Raw genomic sequence first — 22,226 nt, forward strand, 5'->3', positions numbered from 1 at the left:
GAGGAGCAACAGGACCACTGGGCACAGTCCAATGGCCGCCCGGCTCTCAGCCCATTTCTTCAGCAACAGAGATTGACTGAGTGCTGGGCTTCTGGACCAGGCTCTGGCTTAGGCTCTGAGGACACATCTGAATTAGATAAAGTCCCTCCCTACGCTGGTGGAGCTTCCCGTCCAGGGCCAGAGACAGAATAATCAGCAAATAAACATACGCCAGGTCACATTAAAGCACAATGGAGAGAACAGTCAGGGTTAGGGGGCCAAGGGCCACTGTGCTGCACCCCTCACAGTGCAGAATTGCTCCCTGCAGCACCAGACACTCTAGACACACCAGGTCCAAGACTGCGGTCAGACATTTTCCAAAGAAGATGCATGGATGGCCAACAGGCACATGAAAAGATGATCAACATCGCTAATTATTAGAGAAATGCAAATCAAAACCACAATGAGGCACCACCTCAGACTGGTCAGAATGGCCACCATTAAAAAGTCTACAAATAACAAATGCTGGAGAGGGTGTGCAGAAAAGGGAACCCTCCTGCACTGTTGGTAGGAATGTCGATTGGTGCAGCCACTGTGGAAAACAGTATGGAGGTTCCTCAGAAATTAAAAATAAAGCTACCATATGATCCAGCAATTTCACTTGAGAATATATCCAAAGGAAATGAAAACACTATGTCCAAGAGATATCTGCACCCTCATGTTCACAGCAGCATTGTTTACTGTCGCCAAGTTATGGAAACAACCTCAGTGTCCGTCAACAGATGAATGGACAAAGATGTGGCATATACTGGGTTGGCCAAAAAGTTCGTTTGGGTGTTGCCGTAAGATGTTATGGAAAAACCCAAACGGGCTTCTTGGCCAACTCAATATATACAGTGGAATATAATTCAGCCATAAAAAGTGAGGAAATTCTACCATTTGCAACAATATGGATGGACCTTGAGGGCATTATGCTAAGTGAAATAAGCCAGAGAAAGACAAATAGCATGTGCTGTCACTCATACGTGGAACTGAAACAACAACAACAGCAGCAAAATAAGAAAACCCTTAGAACAAGAGATGAGATTTGTGGTTACCAAAGATGGGGGTGGGAGGAGGGGGAATTGGAAGAAGGGGGTCAAAAGGTACAAACTTCCAGCTATAAGATAAGTAAGTCCTGGGATGTGATGTACAGCACAGTGACCACAGTTACCACTGCTGTACATGGTACAGGAAAGTTGTTAAGAGAGCAGATCCCAAGAGTTCTCATCACAAAGAGAAAAAAAACACTTTTCTTTTCCATCTATATGACATGAGCAATGTTTACCAACCTAATGTGATCATGATTTCTAAGTCCACTAAGTCAAATCATGATGCTGCACACCTTAAGCTCATACAGTGCTGTATGTCAATCACGTCTCAATAAAACTGGAAAGCAACATCAGCGACAACAAAAAGAGTTTGGTCAGAGAGGGTGTCACTAACTCAGCTGCACGCCTTACTGCTGCCAATAAAATGCAGAACCAACCAAATACGGGGCCCTCTGAGGTACTTAGCAGCTGACAGCTCCAGGGCCCAAAATGCAGTGAGCAAAGTGGCATCCGGATGCCCTGACGGAGATTACTCAGCCCCTCCTCCTAGCATCTGCTAAAGGTGCAGCAGATACGTCCGTTCCAGTGAAGCGAGGTGGGATAATTGCCTTCCATAAACCAAGTTCGAAACTGATATGGAAATTATTATTCCTCCTGCCTCAAAGTAATTTCCTACGCTTTGGGGAATGCAGCCTCCAGGAATGATTTATCTTCCATCGCAAAGCAGTTCTGAAGTCTAAGGGGCCAGGAGATTAAGACCCTTCATTAACATGTGTGATCTCTTCAGAGGCGTCTTCTGGCAGCCGTGGCCCCGCGGCTCTGAAAAGGTTCTCGTGCCAAAGGGCTCCTCAGGGGCCGCTGTCGAGATCAATTTGGAACTGGCCTTCTGGGAAATCACTAATGGTCTGCAGAAGGCACACGGCATGACTTTTAGGATGGCCCATTAATGAAGAGCTCCACAGCTGTCCCGAGATTTCAGAAAAGGGAAGCCCAGGGCCAGATGTTGGTGTGACTGACCTGGTCTCTGCGTGAAGAGCTCTGAGCTCTGCCTTCAAGCCCAGGTCTCCTTCTCCCCGCACAAAAAAGGGCCTGTGTTTGCCCTTGCTCCCAACAGTGAGCCGCCGCCCGCAGGCCATGAGGAGGGGCCGCACCGACGGGTGCTCTGGCCTCCCGCTGCTCCCGTGCATCCTCCCAGGGGCCAGCCAGATGCACAGCAACGGTGATGCAGGCACCCCATGCCATCCGGGACGCTCCTGCTGCAGTGTCATGATCCACAGAAAAGAGAGCGGCAGGCCACTCCTTCATCCCTCCCCCCATTCCACCCTGAATGCAGGGAGCCCCGGGCGAGGTGCCGGTCTGCCTCAAAGACATCTCCAACACGACCCGCCTCCGTGTCCAGGACACAGAGAAGCCACAGGCCCAGGCTGGGGGCAAGCCGGGGTACAGCTGGGATTCAGCGCCGGGGATTTCTTTTGTCCTGTGGTCACCCTTCCACTGACTGCACCTGATACTGGTTTTCCATTTCCCGAGTTAGAATAACCCCTCCTCTTAAAATAGCTTGCCAGTGAAAAAGAAAGCTGAGTCAAAGAGAACAATGAGGAAATGATAACTCAGTGCAGACAGCTGCAGCCACCACAGCGCCGGCGGCCTGTGACAACGAGGACACGCAGGGTCTCCCTCTGACAGGAGGCGGGGGGCGCACCAGGCCCCTCTCTCAGCACCGGGCACTGGAAGACTCACTGAGAGCAGAGACGGAGGAGGCTGGAGACAGAAATGACCCGCACAGGAGGTGGACATTTATTAGGCAAACCTTCAAAGGGTCCTGGAGGATGAGGAAGCAGAAAGCCCCACTGCCAGTGAGGCAACCACCAGAGCGAGCAGAGGGCTGGATGGCAGGTGGACACAGAGCTCCGGGCCGCCTCCTCACTGGATAGCAGGTTCACGTCCAGACCCAGGTCAAGGTCACCTCAGCTCGAAGCTGCCCCAGCACAGCCAGGCGATCCCCTCTGCTCACTGGTCACCTGCCCCTCATTTTCTTGCTTGCCTGCTGACTGCCGGCTTCCTGGAGGTGGGCCCCCGGCTCACTAGGCTCAGACCCCTGATTCCTGCCACAGGCACCAGGCCTCTGCAGGGGACTGAACGGTCCTAGCTCCTCTGGCTCCCCACCTGCAGAGCCAAGGGGCTGATCATCTTTATGGTGCTTTCCGGTTTCTCAGAGTCCACGAATGTTAACAAGGATTGTCCTGGGGTGGTCAGTCGCCCTAGCTTTCCACTGTTCCTTAATTTCTCAATGTCTTATCGTGAATATGTTCACAGAAGAAGAGGGCAAATTTTATTTACAACGATAAAATTAAATGACCCAAGATGAGCGAGTCGGGAAGAGACTGTTCCATGAGGGAGAAATGGCCACGGCTGGAGGAGCGCTAGGAGGAGGTGGGCGAAGGTCCTGGGGACCTCCGTCCCCAGAGATGACTCCTATCCCTGCTTGAAGGACGGAGGACAATGGGGCCAGCACAGACTGCCCAGAGGAAGGCCCGTGAGTTCTCAAGGAGGAACCTCTCCTCAGACCCAGAGGAGACCCTGAAGACAGGGCAGTTCTGTGTGGGCATGGAGGCAACACTTATTCTTAGAGGTTTTGCAAGGAACCGTGTTTGCAAAGACAGCTGCAGTGTGATTTTGGACCTGGATGAAACAGGAAGTAACAGGCAGAGGTAAAAGGGATTCTTCAGGCTGAGAACTGGCTCCCAACCTTCCTGTAAGAATGTGCTCGGTCCCGTCTTATGTAACATTAATTTTTTTTTTCCTGGAAGGAGAACAGCATGAACTTTCCAAGTCTGCAGATGGCTCCAAGCTCTTCTGGGTGGTGAAATGCCAAACGGATGGCAATAAACAATCGGGACTTTACTGAGAATGCAGGAGAGGTTAGACGAGCACACAGTGATGAACTTAAGGGGAATGGTCACAGTCGTATGGGCACGGAGCTCAGAGCTCTGCTATGAAATGTTCTAAAACGGATGATGATGATGGTTGTACTACTCTGTAAATATACTGCCCTGATGGGCAGCTACAGTCAGGACGGCCTAATCAGAGCAGACGGTAGAGCTGGACACGAATGGAGGTGGATGGACCACGGACCATGGGCTCACACCACGACCTGTCACTGCACCAGGGCCCCTCATCAGAGCCACCGTGCCCTTCCAAGCATCAGTCTCATCCATAAGGTGGGGCTGTCATCCCTACCTTCACCAGCTGCCATGAGCATTATAAACAGCGCCTGTGCACAGAGCTGGGTTCTATGAGCGGCTCTGTGAGCATTTGATATGGCAGAGCTCGGTGCTGGAGAGAGAACAGTGCCTTTAAAGCAAACAGATGTGGGTTCAAATCCTGGCTCTGCATTCATTAGCCCATGGTTCTCTGGGACCAGTTTCTACGTCAATAAAATATGAAGAATGATGCCAACCCGCTGGTGTGTTGTAAGATTCAGGGAGGTGAAGCCAAAGAAGTACCTAGCAAGGTGTCAGACTCGGGTGTGGGCCTTCCTGAAGACTAGTTTCCTTTCCTTTCCAAAGATGATGCAAGGCCTGAAGACATGCATTCAATTTTTGTTGTCAAATTTCTAACCTCTTTTCCATGATTATCTTTTTAATATGGTAGAGATCACAGTTTTATACTTAAATTTATATTACTTCTCTGTACCATTATATCCTAAATAACTTTGTGTCATTAGTTTTTTTGGTAAACGTCGTTAAAAATGTTCGCATAGGGCTTCCCTGGTGGCGTAGTGGTTGGGAGTCCGCCTGCCGATACGCAGGGGACACGGGTTTGTGCCCCGGTCCGGGAAGATCCCACATGCCGCGGAGCGGCTGGGCCCATGAGCCATGGCCGCTGAGCCTGTGCGTCCGGAGCCTGTGCTCCGCAACGGGAGAGGCCACGGCAGTGAGAGACCCACGTACCACACACACAAAAAATGTTCGCATAACATTCCTTAACTCATTTCCTTAGGTATTTGCATTTTTTGGTAACAGCTTTAATGAGATAATTCACAGATCATATAATTTGCTCTTTTAAAGTGTACAACTCAGTGGTTTTTAGTATGTTTACAGAGTAGTACAACCATCATCATAATCAGTTTTAGAACATTTTCATCACCCCAAAAAGAAACCTTGTATCTTTAGCTATCACCCCGCAACTTTCCCAACCTCTGCCCCAGCCCCTGGCAACCGCTAATCTACTTCCTGTCTCCACAGATTTGCCTATGCTGGACACTTCATGTAAACGGAGTCATATAATATGTCACCTTTCGTGACTGGCTTCTTTCACCTAGCATAATTGTTTCTGGTTCACCAATGTGTAAGTACTTCATTCCTTTTTATGCCCAAATAATATTCCATTGTATTGATATGCCACATTTTATTTATCCATTCATCAGTTATGGACATTGGATTGTTTCCACATTTTGACTATTATGAATAATGCTGCTATGAATATTTGTGTACAACTGTCATCAGGGAGATGCAAATCAATATATATATATATATATATATATATATATATATATATATATATATATATATATATATATATATATATGTTCTTTTTCAGATTCTTTTCCATTACAGGTTATTACAAAACATTATAGTTTCCTGTGATATACAGTAGGTCCTTATTTATCTATTTTATATATAGTAGTGTGTATCTGTTAAACCCGAATTGTTTTTGCTATATACCTAGGAATGGAATTGCTGGGTCATATGCTAACAGTGTTTAACTTCTGAGTAACTGTCAGACTATCTTCCAAAGTGGCTGCAGCATTTTAAATTCCCACCAGTAGTGCATGAGGGTCCAGATTTCTCCACATCCTCCCCAATACTTGTCATTTTCTGCCTTTTTTATTACAGCCACCCTGGTGGATGGGAAGTGGTACCTCACTGTGGTTTTCATTTGCATTTCCCTGATGACAACTGATGCTGAGCATCTTTTTATATGCTCATTGGCCATTTGTATATCTTCTTTGGGCAAATGTTACTCAGGTCTTTTGCCCATTTTTTTGATTGGGTTGTCTTTCTATCACTGAATTACAAGCATTCTTTTTATATTCTAGATACAATTCCCTTACCACATAGATGATTTCCAAGTATTTTCTCCCATTTTGTGAACTGTCTTTTAGTTTTCTTGACAGTTTACTTTGAAGCACGAAAGTTTTTAATTCTGATGAAGTCCAATATATCAGTTTTTTCTTTTGTAACTTGTCCTTTTGGTGTCCTCTACGAAACCACTGTTAAATCCAAGGTCATGAATATTTGCTCCTATGTCTTCTTCTAAGAGTTTTATAGTTGTAGCCCTTGCATTTAGGTTTCTGAGTTTATTTTTGTATATGGTGTGAGGAAGAGGTCCAACTTCCTTCTTTTGCATGTAGATATCCAAGTGTCCCAGCAACATTTGTTGAAAACACTATTATTTTCCTATTGAGTTCTTTTGGCATTCTTGTCAAAAATCAATTAATCATAGATATATGGGTTTTCCTGGACTCTCAATTCTTTTCCATCCTTATGCCAACAGCACACTGGTTTGTTTATTGTTGTTTTATAGTAAGTTTTGAAATCAGAAAATGTGAGTCCTCCAACTTTGTTCTTCTTCTTCAAGATTGTTTTGGCTTTTCTGGGCCCCTTGAGCTTCCACATGAATTTTAGAAACAGCTGATCAATTTCCAGAAAGAAGCCATCTGGGATTCTCATAGGGATTATATTAAATCTGCAGATCAATTTGGGGAGTACTGCCATGTTAACAATATTAAGTCTTCCAATCCATGATTATGGAATGTCTTTCCACTCATTTGGATTTTCTTTAACTTCTCTCAGCAGTGTTTTGCAGTTTTCAGAATACAAGTTTTGCATTTCTTTTGTTAAATTTATTTCTAAGCATTTCTATTCTCTCTGATGCTCTTTTAAATGAAATTGTCTTAATTTCATTTTCAGATTGTTCACTGCATGTATATAGAAATACAATCGATTTATTTATTTATTTATTCATTTATTTTATTTTATTTTTTTTTTTGCAGTACACGGGCCTCTCACTGTTACGGCCTCTCCTGTTGCGAAGCACAGGCTCCGGACACGCAGGCTCAGCGGCCATGGCTCACGGGCCCAGCCGCTCCGTGGCATGTGAGATCTTCCCGGACCGGGGCACGAACCCATGTCCCCTGCAATGGCAGCCGGACTCTCAACCACTGCGCCACCAGGGAAGCCCTACAATCGATTTTTATAATCTTGTTGAATTCATTTATTAGTTCTAATAGTTTTTAGTGGATTCCTTAGGATTTACTACATACAAGATCATGTCATCTGCAAATAGAGATAGTTTTAGTTTTTCCTTTTCAATCTGGATGCCTTTTCTTTCTTTTTCTTGCCTAATTGCCATAACTAGACCCTCAGTACAGGGATGCATAGCAGTGGTAAGATGGACATCCTTGTCTTGTTCCTTACCTTAGGAAAAAAGCATACAGTCATTTATCATTAAGTATGGTATTAGCTTGAGACTTTTGTCATTGTTCTTTATCAGGCTGAGGAAGGTCCCCTCAATTCATAGTTTGTTGGATGTTTTTATCATGAAAGTGTGTTGGATTCTGTCAAACACTTCTTCTGCATATACTGAGATGATCATGTGAGTTTTTTTTATTTTACTAATATAGTGTATTGTAGTAATTGAGTTTCAGATATTAAACCATCCTTGCATTCTGGGGATAAATCTCACTTGGTAATATTGTATAATTCTTTTTTCTGTTGTTGGATTCAGTTTGTTAGTAGTTAACTGAGGATTTCTGCATCAATGTTTATAAGAAATATTAGCCTGTAGTTTTCTTTTCTTGCACGTCTTTGTTTGCTTTTGGCATCCCGGTAATAATGGCCACTTAGAATGAGTTGGGAAGTGCTTCCTCTTCTAAGAAAAATCTGTGAATAATTAGTATTCATTCTTCTTTACATGTTTAGTAGATTTCAATAGTGAAGCCATCTGGGCCTGGGCTTCTCTTTGTGGGTAGTTGTTTTGCTTATTAATTCGATCTCATTACTTGTTATAAGTCTATTCAGATTTTTTTTTATTTCTTCTTAGGTCAGTTTTGCTAGTGTGCATCTTTCTAGAAATGTGTTCACTTTATCTAAGTTACCTAATTTATTGGTGTACAATTGCTCATACTATTCCTTTATAACTTTTTATTTATGAAAGATTGGTACTAATGTTTCCTCTTTCATTTCTGATTCTAGTAATTTAAGTCCTCTCCCTTTTCTTCTTGATCAGTCTAGAGATTTGTCAGTTTTGTTGATCTTTTCAAACAGCCAACTTTTGGATTCGTTTATTTTCTCTATGGTTTTTCTATTCTCTACTTCACTAATTTCTGATCTCATCTTTATTATTTCCTTCCTTCTGCTTGCTTTAGGTTTAATTTACTATTCTTTTTCTAGTGTCTTAAGGAGACAGACTGGTCCTATAGCCACCTCTAGCTACAAATAACACTGGGAAGTGAGAATGGTTTTAATCAGGTGTAAATATTCCAATCATTAGTCATAAAGCCACCCCCCCTGCCACCCCGGGGACAAAAATCAGTAAGAAAGGAGGAGGAATGGCTAGAGAGAAGGCAACTACGGGGTCTACACAGTACTGACAAGAGTTTGTCCCTGGTATCTCCCACTCTTGTGTCTGAACCTGTCTGAACCTGCCAGCCGGCCAGTAGGGTTTGCTGAAACCAGATGGTCTTAGACACAAGACATCAAGGCAAAGGCAACTTCAGACAGGCTGGGGCATCTACCATGGAATCACAGAGAAGCAAAAATGTGAAAAGTCAGGATCCTCATCCAAGTTCAGTCATGGAAGATTCACCCAATTAGAGGAAAGACTCACAGAGGAAAGATCATGTGAAGACACAGCGAGAAGGTGGCCATCTACAAGCCAGAAGAGAGCTCTCACCAGAAACCAACCCAACCAGCACCTGGATCTTGGACCTTCAGCCTTCAGGACTGTGAGAAAAATAAATTTCTGTTGTTTAAGCCACCAGGCCTGTCGTATTTTGTTATGGCAGCCCTAGCAGACTAATACAAGGACCGTTCAAATTCAGGCTCCTGAACCAGCGATTCCAAACTCTTCTTCTGCCATGTACCATAGACTATAGTTTCCAAAGACTTCCTGTCGTTTTCAGAACATACCTCCATGCCTGTGTGAAAGTGGTTCCTCCAACCACATTCAAGGGCCGACTTAAAGTCACCTCAACTTTTCCCCGAAACCACACCCCCTCCCCCCGAATGCACTGCCCTCACAAGCAAACTCCCACGGTGCTTGGAACTGTCTCCCTGATAGATGTGGGGAGATGTCTTCAAAGGCAGACAGGGGGCTGTTTCATTTCCATATCTCCAAACCAGAATGAGACACGGCACACACAAGATGTTCAGAAAGAACTCATGGGATTGGAGGTCTGCAGTCAAGCAGACCCTGGGTCTCCATGTCGCTTTGAGGACCCCCCATCGCTGTCTACCACAGCGCTGAGTTTACATCTGGAGCTCAGTTAATGCCCACTGAATCATCCCCCACATCAAGAAGAAGCTGACACCACTCCAGATTCTGGTGTCCACACTGACTTCTGTGCTAACACGGAAAACACTGTCTGCCGTCCTGCAGTTCCCACTTGCAGGGGTGTCTTCACACACAGACCTTTACTTCAAAGTTAAATTGGCCAAAACCCAGCCACCTAGTATCCCAAGGGATCAACTGTAGGGAATGTTCCCATCCTAGGTGTTACTAACTCGTTCACTCATGCTTCTGGATTTAGGTGCTGCATTTCCTGCACAAACAGGTAGCCCCTCTGACCTATACTTGATGGAAATGTTCTGTTCTTTTCCTCGAAAACCATGCCAGAAGGGATTTTTGAGACTCATCTAGCCCAATCATCTTACTCTAAATACGGGAAGTTCATTCATTCATTCAACAAACATGTTGAGATCCCTTAGTTTGTGCCAGGCACGGAACTCTACAAGGGGCACGCACTAAGGAAGCATGAATTCTGCCCTGGAGAAGCTCACAGGTTGTTCTACCACTATGAGATGCAAAACACACCAGAGTTACATAAAATACAAAACCCTCTGGGAACTTGCTGGAAGGTCTAAATGAGGAAACCTTGTCCAGAGTCACTCAGAGGCAGAAATAAAATTTCAACCCTGGTTTCCCACATCTCAGCACAAAAATCTTTCCCATTGTTGAACGTGACAGATTCAACAATGGCCACAAACTATCCTCCCCTCACCTTGCTCCGTGGATGCGTCCCCACCACCTCCGGGCTGACTGACTTCGACATCTGCAAACTCGACACAAGCAGAGACTTGGAAAGCACGCTGTTGCTCACAATGCCACCCTAACAGCCTGGGAGAGGAGGACAGGGGATGTGGGGAAGGACAGACGTGCTCCCAGCAACAGCCTGCCAGGGCCAGACACTTGAGACCAGCAGCCCCCCGCCAGCTGCCAGTCCTGCACAGAGACACATGGAGAGCCCAGCCAAGACTAGCACAAGGACTGCCCGGCTGAGCCCAGCACAGGGCGCCAACCCAGAGAGTTCCTGATGCACCGACCACCCTGCCACTGCAGACGCGGCAGGTGCCAGGATGGCCCTTGTAGCACAGGCTCATTCTGTAGCACAAGCATCTCCACACACCCCGGCCCGCAATCGGGACCAAAGGAGACACACACGGCAAGGACTGAAGCCACTGAAGATGGGACTCTGAGAAGCGGGTGGGTCTGTCTGCACTGGCCCCCAGCCTCGCTCCCTAAGAGTCATTTGGTCCTCCAGCCAGTCAAGAGTGACACCTCAAACACAGTCACAGAGGTCTCATGTGACATTAAAGAAAGTATCTAACTTGCTACCTATGTGTTATCTCAAAAAGAATTTCACCACCAACGGCTTCCCCATGACTTTGTAAACTAAGCATCTACAGAAGTTTATTGTGGAGTTTGAAATCTCACTGAAATGGAACTGAGTTTTAACTGTTAAGGAAAAAAAAAAAGTAAAAACCTGGGGTCTGGGGAAAGCACACAGCCTGCAACATGGGGAGAGAGGTCAAGGTGGAGTTTATAAAGGTTACTTCTGTGCCTCTGGGTCTCTGCGACTCACGCCAGCCAGGACGGTGGAGGGGAGTAAGGAAGGGTGGCGAGTAACAGACAAGCCCACGGTCCCCAGGGCTCACCAGCCAGACGGTGGGTGCCAGGCGCTGACCACCCACTGATGTCTAACCGTATAATCACCTGGGGGAGAGGTGAGAAGACCGACACACTGGTCCAGTGACGGCCCCCACGCCGTCCGTGTGGACTCAGGCTGGTCCTGGGGCCTGGCTCCACGGCCTTCGCCATTCTCTGCTGCACCATCCGGCTGTGCACATACCTCTACAAGAGTGACTCAACAGGAAGAACAGAGCGGAGCTCCTAAAATGTCTAAAGGCAGCGCTTCCTAAGCGGGGGCCTTTCATCTCTAATCCAGCCGCCGTGGACAGCCTGGGGAAAAGTGGCCTGCTCTGACCAGGAGAGCCTGACCAGAGCCCGGGGTGACCCAGCCTGCAGCTTCCTCCCTGCCTTGCAGCTCCTTCTCTCGCCATTCTTCCTTCCACCCTCCCCCCGACTCCACTCAGGGCCCCCACCTCCTCTGTGTCTTTTCTTTTGTTCCTGGAGGCCTCCTGGGTTTCTCCTCCCACCTCTGGGTCTAAGTCAGGCTCCTGCGTCCTCCTGAGGCCCGTCTACCCCCGCTCCTCAGCCCCCTGGGCGCCGCACAGGTGCCCATGCACTCTTCAGCACTGAAAACACAACCACCAGGACAGAGGCGTGGGAAATGATTCCTTTGGTGGGGGCAGGGGGCGGGGAGAAGGGTGGCAATTAGGACCTCTCTAAGCCGGGCCCCAAGCCAGACATTTGTTAAAACGCTTACTGGGAAGGGCTGATCTGTGGTTTAAACCCACAAGAGGAAGGTGTGGGAGCAGCTACTGAGAGACAGGGTGGGGCGGAAGAACTCCGGGGTTGCCCTCTGGCCCCGCCAGCCCCCGGGTGACCATGCCCACCCTCTGAGCCACCTCCCCTCACATGATGAGGCTGCACAGAGTGCTGGGGTCGCGGGCCGCCCCGACCTTGACAGTCTGGGGGAGTCTGTGATCCACCGTCCTTTCTGGGAAACAGCATATACTCGCACACCATGATGTCGACAGGTCCGCAAACTCCACCCCCAAACCCTCCACCAGCCGTGGGATGCCCCCAGGGAGGACGCATTGCCCAAACCCTCCTTCTGTTCTGCCCCTCCTCTTCCTCCCTCCTCCCCCCTTCCTTCCAGAAGGTTAATGAGAAGAGCTCCTTTGAACCTTTCTGAGGACGGTGAGAAACTTTCCACTGCTGCGTACCAGAGAGCCTGCCCAACGCCAGAGCGGAGACTGATGCCCAGCGAAGTGCGGGAGGGACGCCTGCTGCCGTGAGCCGCAACAGCGTGACACAGAGCAAGCTCCTCTGGTGGCCCTCTTCCCTGCACCCGCCCCTCTGGGAGTGGACCAGGCCCTCGATACAGAGAAAACGTCACCCCCAGTCCCACTCGATGGCCACCACTGCCTCCCCACCCCCACCCCAGTGAACAAGCCTGTGTGAAGTGAAAGCACCTCCTCCAACAAGAGACTTGGCTGACCCTAAATATGGGACAAGGGTCATCCTGTAATCTCAGCCGCAAAGATTCGCACCACTAAGGACCGTTTCCCCATTGAGACAATAACAGATGTTTGCCTGGCACTGGGGGACAAAGTGCGCCTGGGATCAGCATCTCTACCTAAAAGGTGCCAAGAGACAGACAATGGTGAACATGGCTCTCGTTCAGGAAGCAGCTTATTTTGCTGTTTTTTTCCTTCAACTCCACTGCAAACAAAGACAGACTTGTATCTGAAGAACATTCTTAAAGCAACTGGAAAAAATTATCCCTTAACGTAGCTGTTGGAAAAATCAACTGCAAGAATAGCAGCGGCCTTTCCTCTCGCCATCAAAAGATCTTTGCTGTTTGAAGAATCTTAAAAAAAAAAAAAAAAAAAAAGCCCAGAGAGATGCCCTATTTAAAACTAAGGCAGTTTGCTGTGCTGTAAGAACGGCAGAAGCACCGGGAGGAGGACCAGCGGCTCCTTACAAGGGGAAGGAACTTTTGGAAATTCTTAAAATAGGCAAGAGAAATCTGAAGTAGTACTGCAAGGCAGTGATCTGATTAAAAATAATGTCCTTGCTATAAAATGCATAGTAAGGTCCATTTTCTCAGTGTCTACGTAGAAATTTCATGAGCCAACACATATAAGTCAAAGGTGGTTTTTGATTCCTCAGCGTGGGGAGAAGATGGAAGGCAGGAAGAATTCCTTTCTTACATTCATGAAATCAACCGCTCCCGCGTTAGTATTTTACTGGTGACGCTCGCAGTGTGGTTCGTTTTGCGGCCCCGATACCTCTCCTCCATTTCTCCTACTGGCTTATGAGGGAGGCTCCACCAAGGTGTCCCACAACACCTGGAGCGTCCCATGTCGTCACAGGCAGAGAGCAGCCCCGGGTCTTCAGAGCGGAGCAATCTAAAGGTGTTCCCTGTGCGCTGTCACCCAGGGAGACACCTGGGAGCGCCCCCCGCTGCCATCACCACCACACACGGTCAGTCCCCTGCAACTTGAGGTGCCACTACCACGCCTGACTCAGCACCCTTCACCTGCCACCTGGATGATGGCAAACACCTCCAGCCAGCTGGCTGTCCAAGTCACACGCCTGACTGCACCACTTCCTGGCCTAACACCTGTCCATGGCTCCCCACCCCTTGAGGCTCAAGTTCAAGCCTGCAGCTCGGCCTTCAGGACCCTGGGCGCCTGGCCCCACCCGCCCACCTTTCTAGCTTCACTCGGTTCCCTGCCCTGCGCGCCCTTCTCACAGGTGCAATACCGTTCAAGGGCGCTGGCTGGAAGGGTGAGTAGGCGCTGAAATCCAGCCCACGCTCTGCTCACCAAACCTCACACCTGTGAGCCCACGTCTACCTGAATGGGCTCCTTTGTCTAACGTGCACCAAGGTGTTGTGCGGCCAGCAGTGGTCACGTCTCCAGGTCCCTGCCCCTCGTACAATAACTACGCCCACCGCTTCCTGAAACACAGCGGCCTTTGCTCCTCTCTCCCCACCCTGGTGCCCAGCTCTGTCCAGGACACGCAGGCTGCAATAAACCAGGGTCTGCTAACTGACTTCTTGGGTGGCAGCATGGCTATGGCTAAGCGGGAAGAGTGGATACTCACGGAGCTGAGCCCTCACGGCCTGCCTTCCTGCAGAGGCTCTAGGGAGCCCAAGAGCTATCCCAGACCCCACAATCGGGGGAAGGTCCAAGGAGCTGGGCTGGAAGATAGATCCGTGGTGGCCCTCATAACCATGGAAACCAAGAGAATGGAGTTCAAAGTGTCTACTTTTAGGGACAGTGAAAGGATGTGATTTGCTTGGCCCTGGGGATGTACCAACCAAAGGTAAGTGATTCGGTGACGCCTAGCCACACAGGCGGCAGGAGTTCACAGGGGGTGGGGTCATGAGAGCTGCAGGGGCCCACAGGGAGGGAGAAACACTCCAAGAAACACAGAAGCCGGGCAACGCTGCCCAGGACACTGAACCCACACCGTGAGCAGCGGGGAGAAAGGCACCAAGTAACTGACACACAACCTGATTGGAAAGCCTAAGGCGGAGGGGAGGACGGACAGATGCCAAACTGATCTAAGGGAACAGAATTTCCGGAGGGCGGGCGGTGGAGATCAAGTCCAACCAGATGATGGACACTCTGCCTCCCTGTGGTCTGGACCAGGCTGGCCTGGAGGGGCCCAGCTCCTGGAGTCACAGATGCCACACCCAAGTGGTTGGTGGCTGATGGAAGGACATCATGAGGGGTGGCAGGAAGGGATGATGTTCTCTAGTATTTAAATATATCCCAGCTTCAGGGAATGGCTTCTTCTCCAGGTAAATGTGCAAAGGTGGGAGGAAGTGCCCTAAGACGGCATCGCCCGAAACTCCAGACACAGACTGCGAAGGCCTCGTGTCTGAAAGGGAGCAAAGTGACCCAGGAAAGGGTAGGGCAGGGGTAGGGGATGTCAGCTGAGCCCTGTTCTGGGGCATGGGAATATAGAGGGGAGGAGGGGCCTTGGCTTGTTGATTCTAGATCCACCGACAACAGCCATGGCTCTGAGAACACAGGGAGGTTCCAGAAACAACGCCACACCACCCTCCTTAGTCCAGCCCCTGCCATGGGCCCCACTCCCAGCACCTTGTCACCAAGAGGAAAGTCCTGACAACCACACTGGCTGAGACTGTGAGGGGGCAGCTTGGACGGGCGGAGGCGGGGAGGGGAGAGGAGGCGTCCACGGCGACCAGTGGCCACGGGGTCACTGGAGGAAGACCAGCTCCTGAGTGGAGGCAAGAAAGGAGAAGCAGGCAAAGCCACGCAGACTGGAGAAGGGGCTCCGGGGCTCAGGTTGGGAGGTCCCTGCCAAGGTAGGGGCTCTGGAGCTTCCACTGAGGAGTCACCCAGGCATCTGCATCAGGCCATTGTCCCATGGAGGGCCACTGCTCTTTGAAACGGCCCCCTCGGTACACTGGCTGTTACCACCAAAGAAGCTGCAGAAGGAGAGCCTGGTCAGTTGCTCAGCGTTGGGCCGGGGTGGGGTGCTCCCCAGAGACAGAGCACACTCAGCACACGGGGAGCCCCTGCTCAAAGGAGCATCTGGGCATTTATCCCACAAGTGTCTATTTCACACCGGCCTTGTGGACAGACAGATGGGCATGACCAGTCCATGCCAGGAACTAACCGCCCAAAAGGCTGCGCCGTGCAATCACACGATGACAGCGAGCCCTCTAGCCCTCCTGGTCCAGCAGAACCAAGGGGGGACTTCTTTGGAGCCAAGTCATCACACTGAGTATTGTTTCAGACCCCCAGCCCCACCCCGGGCCCCCCAACGATGTGGCCCAGTCATTCATCCTGTGGGGCAGGAGGGTTAAGTAATATTCAGAAGGTAATTCAAAGTTGCCCTTTAAGTGGACTGAGGGCCCCATGGTGGACTGAATCCAAAGGTGTGAAATACTATCCAAGGGCACGAGAGCCCACAGAGCAACTCAAGCCTCACCTGGGCTGGTCTCCATCACCCTGAAAACACCATCATGGAAACTTGCTGAAGAACCAGTGTTTTACAATTCCAAAGTACCGAGTCTCAATAAGGCAGCCAGTCCCCAGGGCATCAGAAGATTTTGTTTCAGAATGGATCATATTTTAATCTATTTCCCACTTGTAATATACTATGAAGAAACAATTAGGGAGGGTTAATTATTCTATTACTCTTTACCATAAGAAGTGACCTTCACCCTAACAAAAAATATAAGAATTTATCAGGAAGACAGTACTTAGACAAAAGTGTGTCTTCCTTAGTAAGAGACTTGGAACCAGAGGAATGTGGACAAAATGCAGTTGGACCGGCTTTAAAAGAGGGAAAATAATGATAACATCTGCCCCACAGGTTGATGTGAAGATAAAACGAGATCACATCTAAGAGACTAGTCGGGACTCCAGAACACACGATACTCGGTACTCGATTAATATGAGATAATTCTGCTACACCTTAAGTACGATGTTTGTTGTTACAGTAAATACTACCAGAAGAGCACGAATCTGCCTTGGCGTAACCAAGCGTAGGCTTTAAGCCTCTGGTTCATAATGATTAAAGACTGAGTCTCTGGCCGGCTCTGTTAAAAACAGCATTGAGTCTGGACGCACATGTGGTAACAGCGATCCCAGGAATCGCCTTCCTCTTTCCCAGGGCCCAGTGTGAGGAGGCCAGTATTTGTAGAGACACAATTTGTTTGCATCATTAGGTTAAGCCAGCTTCCCAGCGTGGCTGACGCCATGACCCTGGGTCGCTCTGGGCCACCGGCAGAGCTGGTCTGGGAACCCAGCAAATGCTCCAGGGGCTGAGTGTTCTGGCAGGTGTTCTGAACAGGCCCAACTTGACCAGAAATCCAACCCACCCCAGTGCTCAGTAAGAAAGACAGGCACCGACCCCTCTGTTGGACACTGTCTGTAAGTCAGTGGCTTCTGAGGTCCCAAGGGCCTCTGTGGGAAAGATTTTTTAAAAGGAGCAGAGAAAAGGGACATTTGCTGGTGTTTTCCCCGCCGATTAGAGCAGACAAGACTCTGAGCTAACTGGGGGAAAGACCGTGGAGGACACTCCCTGGAGGGGAAGGGCGGAGGCCAGTGGTCCCCTCCCGCTCCTAGAGGCAGCAGTGCTGACGAGAAGCAGCAGAGCTGTCCCAGAGCAGCAAGAGGGCAGGGCTGCCACACTGCTATCTGCCAGAGCAGCTGGGCTCAGCTTCTCCAACAGGGACACGCTCCCCCACCAGCCGGCACAGATCTCTGCCCTGAGGCCCCCGCTGCGTCCTCACCACTCGGCCTGCCCTGACCCCTCCCCCAGGACGCCAGGATGCGGCATCTGTCACCGCAGGGGCCTCCAGGACATTCCAACTGGTCAGGCTGGTGGTGAAATGTTTTACGGACCCCCTGACAGAGGGAGGCCAATCCCAGAGGGAGTTTATCGACCTGCATCATCTCAGGGGGTGGAGGCCGAGCAGGTAGGCAGGCGGCCTCTCTTCCAAAGCCCAGGGCCTAGCTACCTCAACCACCCACCCCCGTTCTTATTCCCATCAGCGTCCGCTGCAAGGTAAACACTGACCCCAAGAGACACTCGGTTTAAACAACTGGGAGTGGCGTTTGCCATCTCTAACTAGAGCAAAAGCGAGGGAGCACAGAGCTCCCCACAGTGTGACTCAGGGTGGAGACCGTGAAAGCCACTCACGGCCCAGGGAAGGGCAGCCATTCGGCCTCGGCCCACCCATTCAGCTCCTCCTCGCCCCGTCTGAGGACCGCAGGGTCTCCCTGCCATCGACCTGGAGCGAGGACAACCTCCCCACTTAACCAGGAAGTCCCCAAAGTCTGAGACTCAAACATCACAAACTTAGCTCCCAATCTTTGTCCTCTTTTTGTATATTGATCAAATAATGCACCACATACCACGAAGTTGTTAGAAATTAAACCAAGAGTGTGCACTTGTACTGCCAGTTAAGTCAGAATGGAGAATTAATGATAATGCTTGACAACCCCACCTCCCCATCTGACACACATGCACACACACACACACTCTCTCCTCTAGAGGAAATCTTTAAGAAGGACATGGCCAGACCTGTAGGAACTCTTTTTTTTTTTGCGGTACGCAGGCCTCTCACTGTTGTGGCCTCTCCCGTTGCGGAGCACAGGCTCCAGACGCGCAGGCTCAGCAGCCATGGCTCATGGGCCCAGTCGCTCCGCGGCATGTGGGATCTTCCCGGACCGGGGCACGAACCCGTGTCCCCTGCATTGGCAGGCGGACTCTCAACCACTGCGCCACCAGGGAAGCCCTGTAGGAGTTCTTAACTGCCCATTACAATAGCCGGTTTATATGGCTGCCCTGAAGCTATGATTTTAAACCAGGTCTTTAAAGTCCATATCTCTGCTTTTGTTTTTGTTTTTTAATGTGCAGCTACCTGGATTATACAAACCTTGTTGAAAATGTAGGAAGAATTTTGTATCTGTACTAGAGTTGGGTGATGACTGAAACACAAAGGGAGACATAATCCTATAATCCATACCACACCATACGTGTCCCCTAGGAGACAACAGGACTGTGAAACAGGTAACATGTCCATGGAACAGAAAATGTTCACTTGTCACTAGGCCAATTGGTTACCGCAAATAATTTCTTTCCCTGAACAACACAAACAAGCAGGGTTTTCCCTATTTCGTACAAGAGGAGGGAAGCAGGAGACCAGCTGTCTTACTGTGTGCAGTCCCAACGCCTGCTTCTAATAGCAAGACAAATCTTTGATGGAAAATGTACAAAGTAATTGAGCTGGCAAGAAATCAGGAGGAAACACCCAGACCCCTTTCTTTCTGTTACATAGGTATGACACCTTCTGAAGCTCATACTCAAACAGGAAAAGAGAACAAAAGTTACTATATATCCATTATTTTGATTTTCTTATCTGATTAGGTGGTTTTGTATAATTGTTGGGTTGGATTCTAAAGGAATGCCTGTACAACAGGAAATCAACTCCAGTACAAAAAATAAAGTCATGTGGAATTTTTGAAAACTGCCATACGGTAGAATCCGTATCCTAGTTGTTATAATGAAAATAGAACGTCTGCTTCTTAATTTTAAAAAAAGATGATATATAAGTCTCAGTTCTGTTAGTCCGCTGTGCCTGATGTTAAAATGGCACGTAAAGATGGTCATGGAGAAAGTGGCCGCACAGGAGCTGCACACAAACGGGGAGAGGGGACATGAACCCCCCAGGGCACATCCGGGTAGCACTCGGGGGAGACTTACCTGGGTGTGCCCGAGGGTTTCCAGTACCGGCAGAAGAGGTACTGTCCGTCGGCGTTGACCAGGTGAGGGAGGTCCTGGTACGGAACACTCTGCGGGGTCCGCCTGGGAGAACTTTCCTCCGGCATTCTGAAAGGATCTTCAGGTCCTGGGAAGGAAGAAGGACACATTCCAAAGTCAGGGATAGGGCAAAACACAGAGATCAGGAGGGAAACCTTGTTCAGAGTAACAATTTTTTAAAGCAGGTTAAAAACAAAAAACCTCCATTTCAAAGATTTTAAAAATACATATATATTCCTTAAGACTGAAAAATCCCATTTGTTCTTAAGAAAAATGCTCACTTTATTTTTTAAGTGCCTCATTAAGCTTTTCCCCCCTTCCCATCTGTGTTTATTTTAAATCATTTCAGGAAACTTCATCTTAAAGGCTATTTTAGCTGTAATCAAGTGGAAATCATAGTCAGCTCTGTGGGTATAAAGACCCAGCTGCAAAAGACCCATCTATCTTAAAATCCCCAAGGAAGTTTCAAAGGGGCGCGATAATGAGGTGGATGATATTCCGATTAATTCCTCCTGTCTGAAATTCCAAGGATGCCATGACAAACCTGTTTCCATCACGTCCTGGCTTCTGTGGTTCACAACCACACAGCCTTGACAGTTAGAGCCAGGCAAACACGGGCTGTTCCCTCATCTCGGCGGTCACAGGGCGGCCTGCAGGGCACCCCACGCCCCTGCTTCCCACCTCGCGCCCTGGCTCACAGATACCGCCCAGGCTTGAAGGGTGCGGCGCCCTCTCAGCCCTCCGGGGCCGCCCTCCCTCCGCGGGGCGGGCACCGGGCGCCTGCGAGCCTCCACTACTAGTTCACCATCACTTTTCCTAAACAAACCACTGAGGCGGGGTGAAGGGGGGCCGGGAGCCCGGCGCCCACTGCCCGGGAAGCCAGAGAACCAGGTCCGCGCTCCCAGGGCCCCCGCACACGCACACATGCGGGTCCCCGAGGAAAGTCACCCGGGCTCCCGACAAACTTTGTTCCCCTCCCGTCTCCACCAGCGCAGGCAGCACAGCCCCGCGCTGTCTCTGGAGGTGCCGCCAGCTGCTCTGCTCGCGGACGGGCACTGGGACACGGAGTTGACGGGTCCAAGTTGGTTCGGGGCTGCTGCTGGGGAGCGGGGCGCGCGCGCACCGATGCACACACAGACACGCGCGCACTCGTGCGCACACGCGCGCAGGGGCGCGGGAGCCCACGCCGAGCCCGGACGCGGGGACGCGGGGACCCAGGGCTGCCCCACCCTGGGACGGCGCGGCAGCCGGAGGCGGGGACGGGAGGCAGTTACCGGGGCCACGAGCGCCGCTGTCGCGTCCCCGAGCGCGGTCCTCGTCTGTGGCGGGCCAGGGCCGGAGAACTGCGCGCCGCCGGCTCCGCGGAGACAGGGCGCGGCGTCCGCGCCGCCACTTATCCCGGCTCTCGGCCGGGGGCGGCCGGAGGGGGTGGGAACGCGAGAGGCGGCGCCGGGCCCACGTGTGCGGCCAGCGGACCCGCCAGGCGCTCCTCCCCGCCGGCCGCGCCCCGGGGTGGCCGCGCCGGGGGCTGTCACTCCCCGAACGGAGACGGCTCTCGGGAGCCTCCGCGCGGGAGGACACGCCACACCCACGCGCGCACACACCACGCGCGCACACCCACCCGCACAGAGACACATTCAGGGACACACATGCACACAGACCTCCCCACAGATACACACACGTGGGCACCACGCATGCAAACAACAAACCACACGGACACACACTCAATACACAAAGACAGACACACGATCCACAGATACACACAAACCCACATAACACATAAAAAGGAACAGAGAAGCACTCAGACACAGACACCCCATGCAGACAGAGACACACACACATCACACACACACACCACACAGACACACACACACAAAAAGCTGGGTGTTAATCCCCAAAAGGTAGGGTAGAGGCAGACAAGTGCAGGCCTTGCCCCAGAAACCCTCCCTGGGATCCTAACAAAACCCCTGGGAATTCTGAGCAGCGTCCAGTGCAGCTGGCAGTGCAGCTGGGGCACAGGGACAGCACTGGATCAGAGTCTAGACCACCTGGGCTCAGCGTTAGCACCTCCAATTTGCCTGTGAGGCTTCATCTCCTCACCTGCAACCCACGACTGACAACACCTCTGTCCCTGAGTGACAGGTGCCCCTGCTCACACTGACCTCGGGAGGCCTTTGCGTCCTTCCTTCTTTCACAAACAACTTTACACTATAGCAGTGTTGAAAAGAACCACTGTCCTCCAGAAACTCCCATCTCAGGGTCACACGTCTTGAGGGTGGAGACCCAGGCTGCTTAAGGCCTGTGCTCCAAATTAAGAAATACAACGAGAGAAGCCGTTGAGAAGCCGCTTGGGCGTAAGCGCTGCGGAGAGGGGTGGCTAAGTGACAGGACCCAGGCACGGCAAGTCTGGAGCAGCCGTCTCAGAGCAGAGAGCCCGGAGGTGGAGGCTGTCACACTGCAAGCACCTGGATTAGAAAATTTTTTGTTTTTTGCGGTACACGGGCCTCTCACTGCTGCGGCCTCTCCCGCTGCAGAGCACAGGCTCCGGACACGCAGGCTCAGCGGCCACGGCTCACAGGCCCAGCCACTCCACGGCATGTGGGATCTTCCCAGACCGGGGCACGAACCCGTGTCCCCTGCATCGGCAGG

The 22,226-nt window shown here is 50.5% G+C and overlaps 1 protein-coding gene across 1 annotated transcript in view; it reads right to left on the reverse strand.

The window, feature by feature from the left end:
• The window catches only part of MGLL (monoglyceride lipase), a 98,760-nt gene extending 77,790 nt beyond the window's left edge, over positions 1-20,970 (reverse strand). The window contains exons 1-2 of the mRNA XM_079713175.1: positions 20,852-20,970; positions 19,521-19,665 (exon numbers count right to left, since the gene is read on the reverse strand). Of these exons, the coding sequence (XP_079569301.1) occupies positions 19,521-19,645 (125 nt within the window). The 5' untranslated portion in view covers positions 19,646-19,665; positions 20,852-20,970. The remainder of the gene's footprint in view (positions 1-19,520; positions 19,666-20,851) is intronic.
• Positions 20,971-22,226: the final 1,256 nt, after the last annotated feature.

This window comes from Hyperoodon ampullatus (assembly GCF_949752795.1).
Source record: "Hyperoodon ampullatus genome assembly, chromosome: 10".
Taxonomy (NCBI): Eukaryota; Metazoa; Chordata; class Mammalia; order Artiodactyla; family Ziphiidae; genus Hyperoodon; species Hyperoodon ampullatus.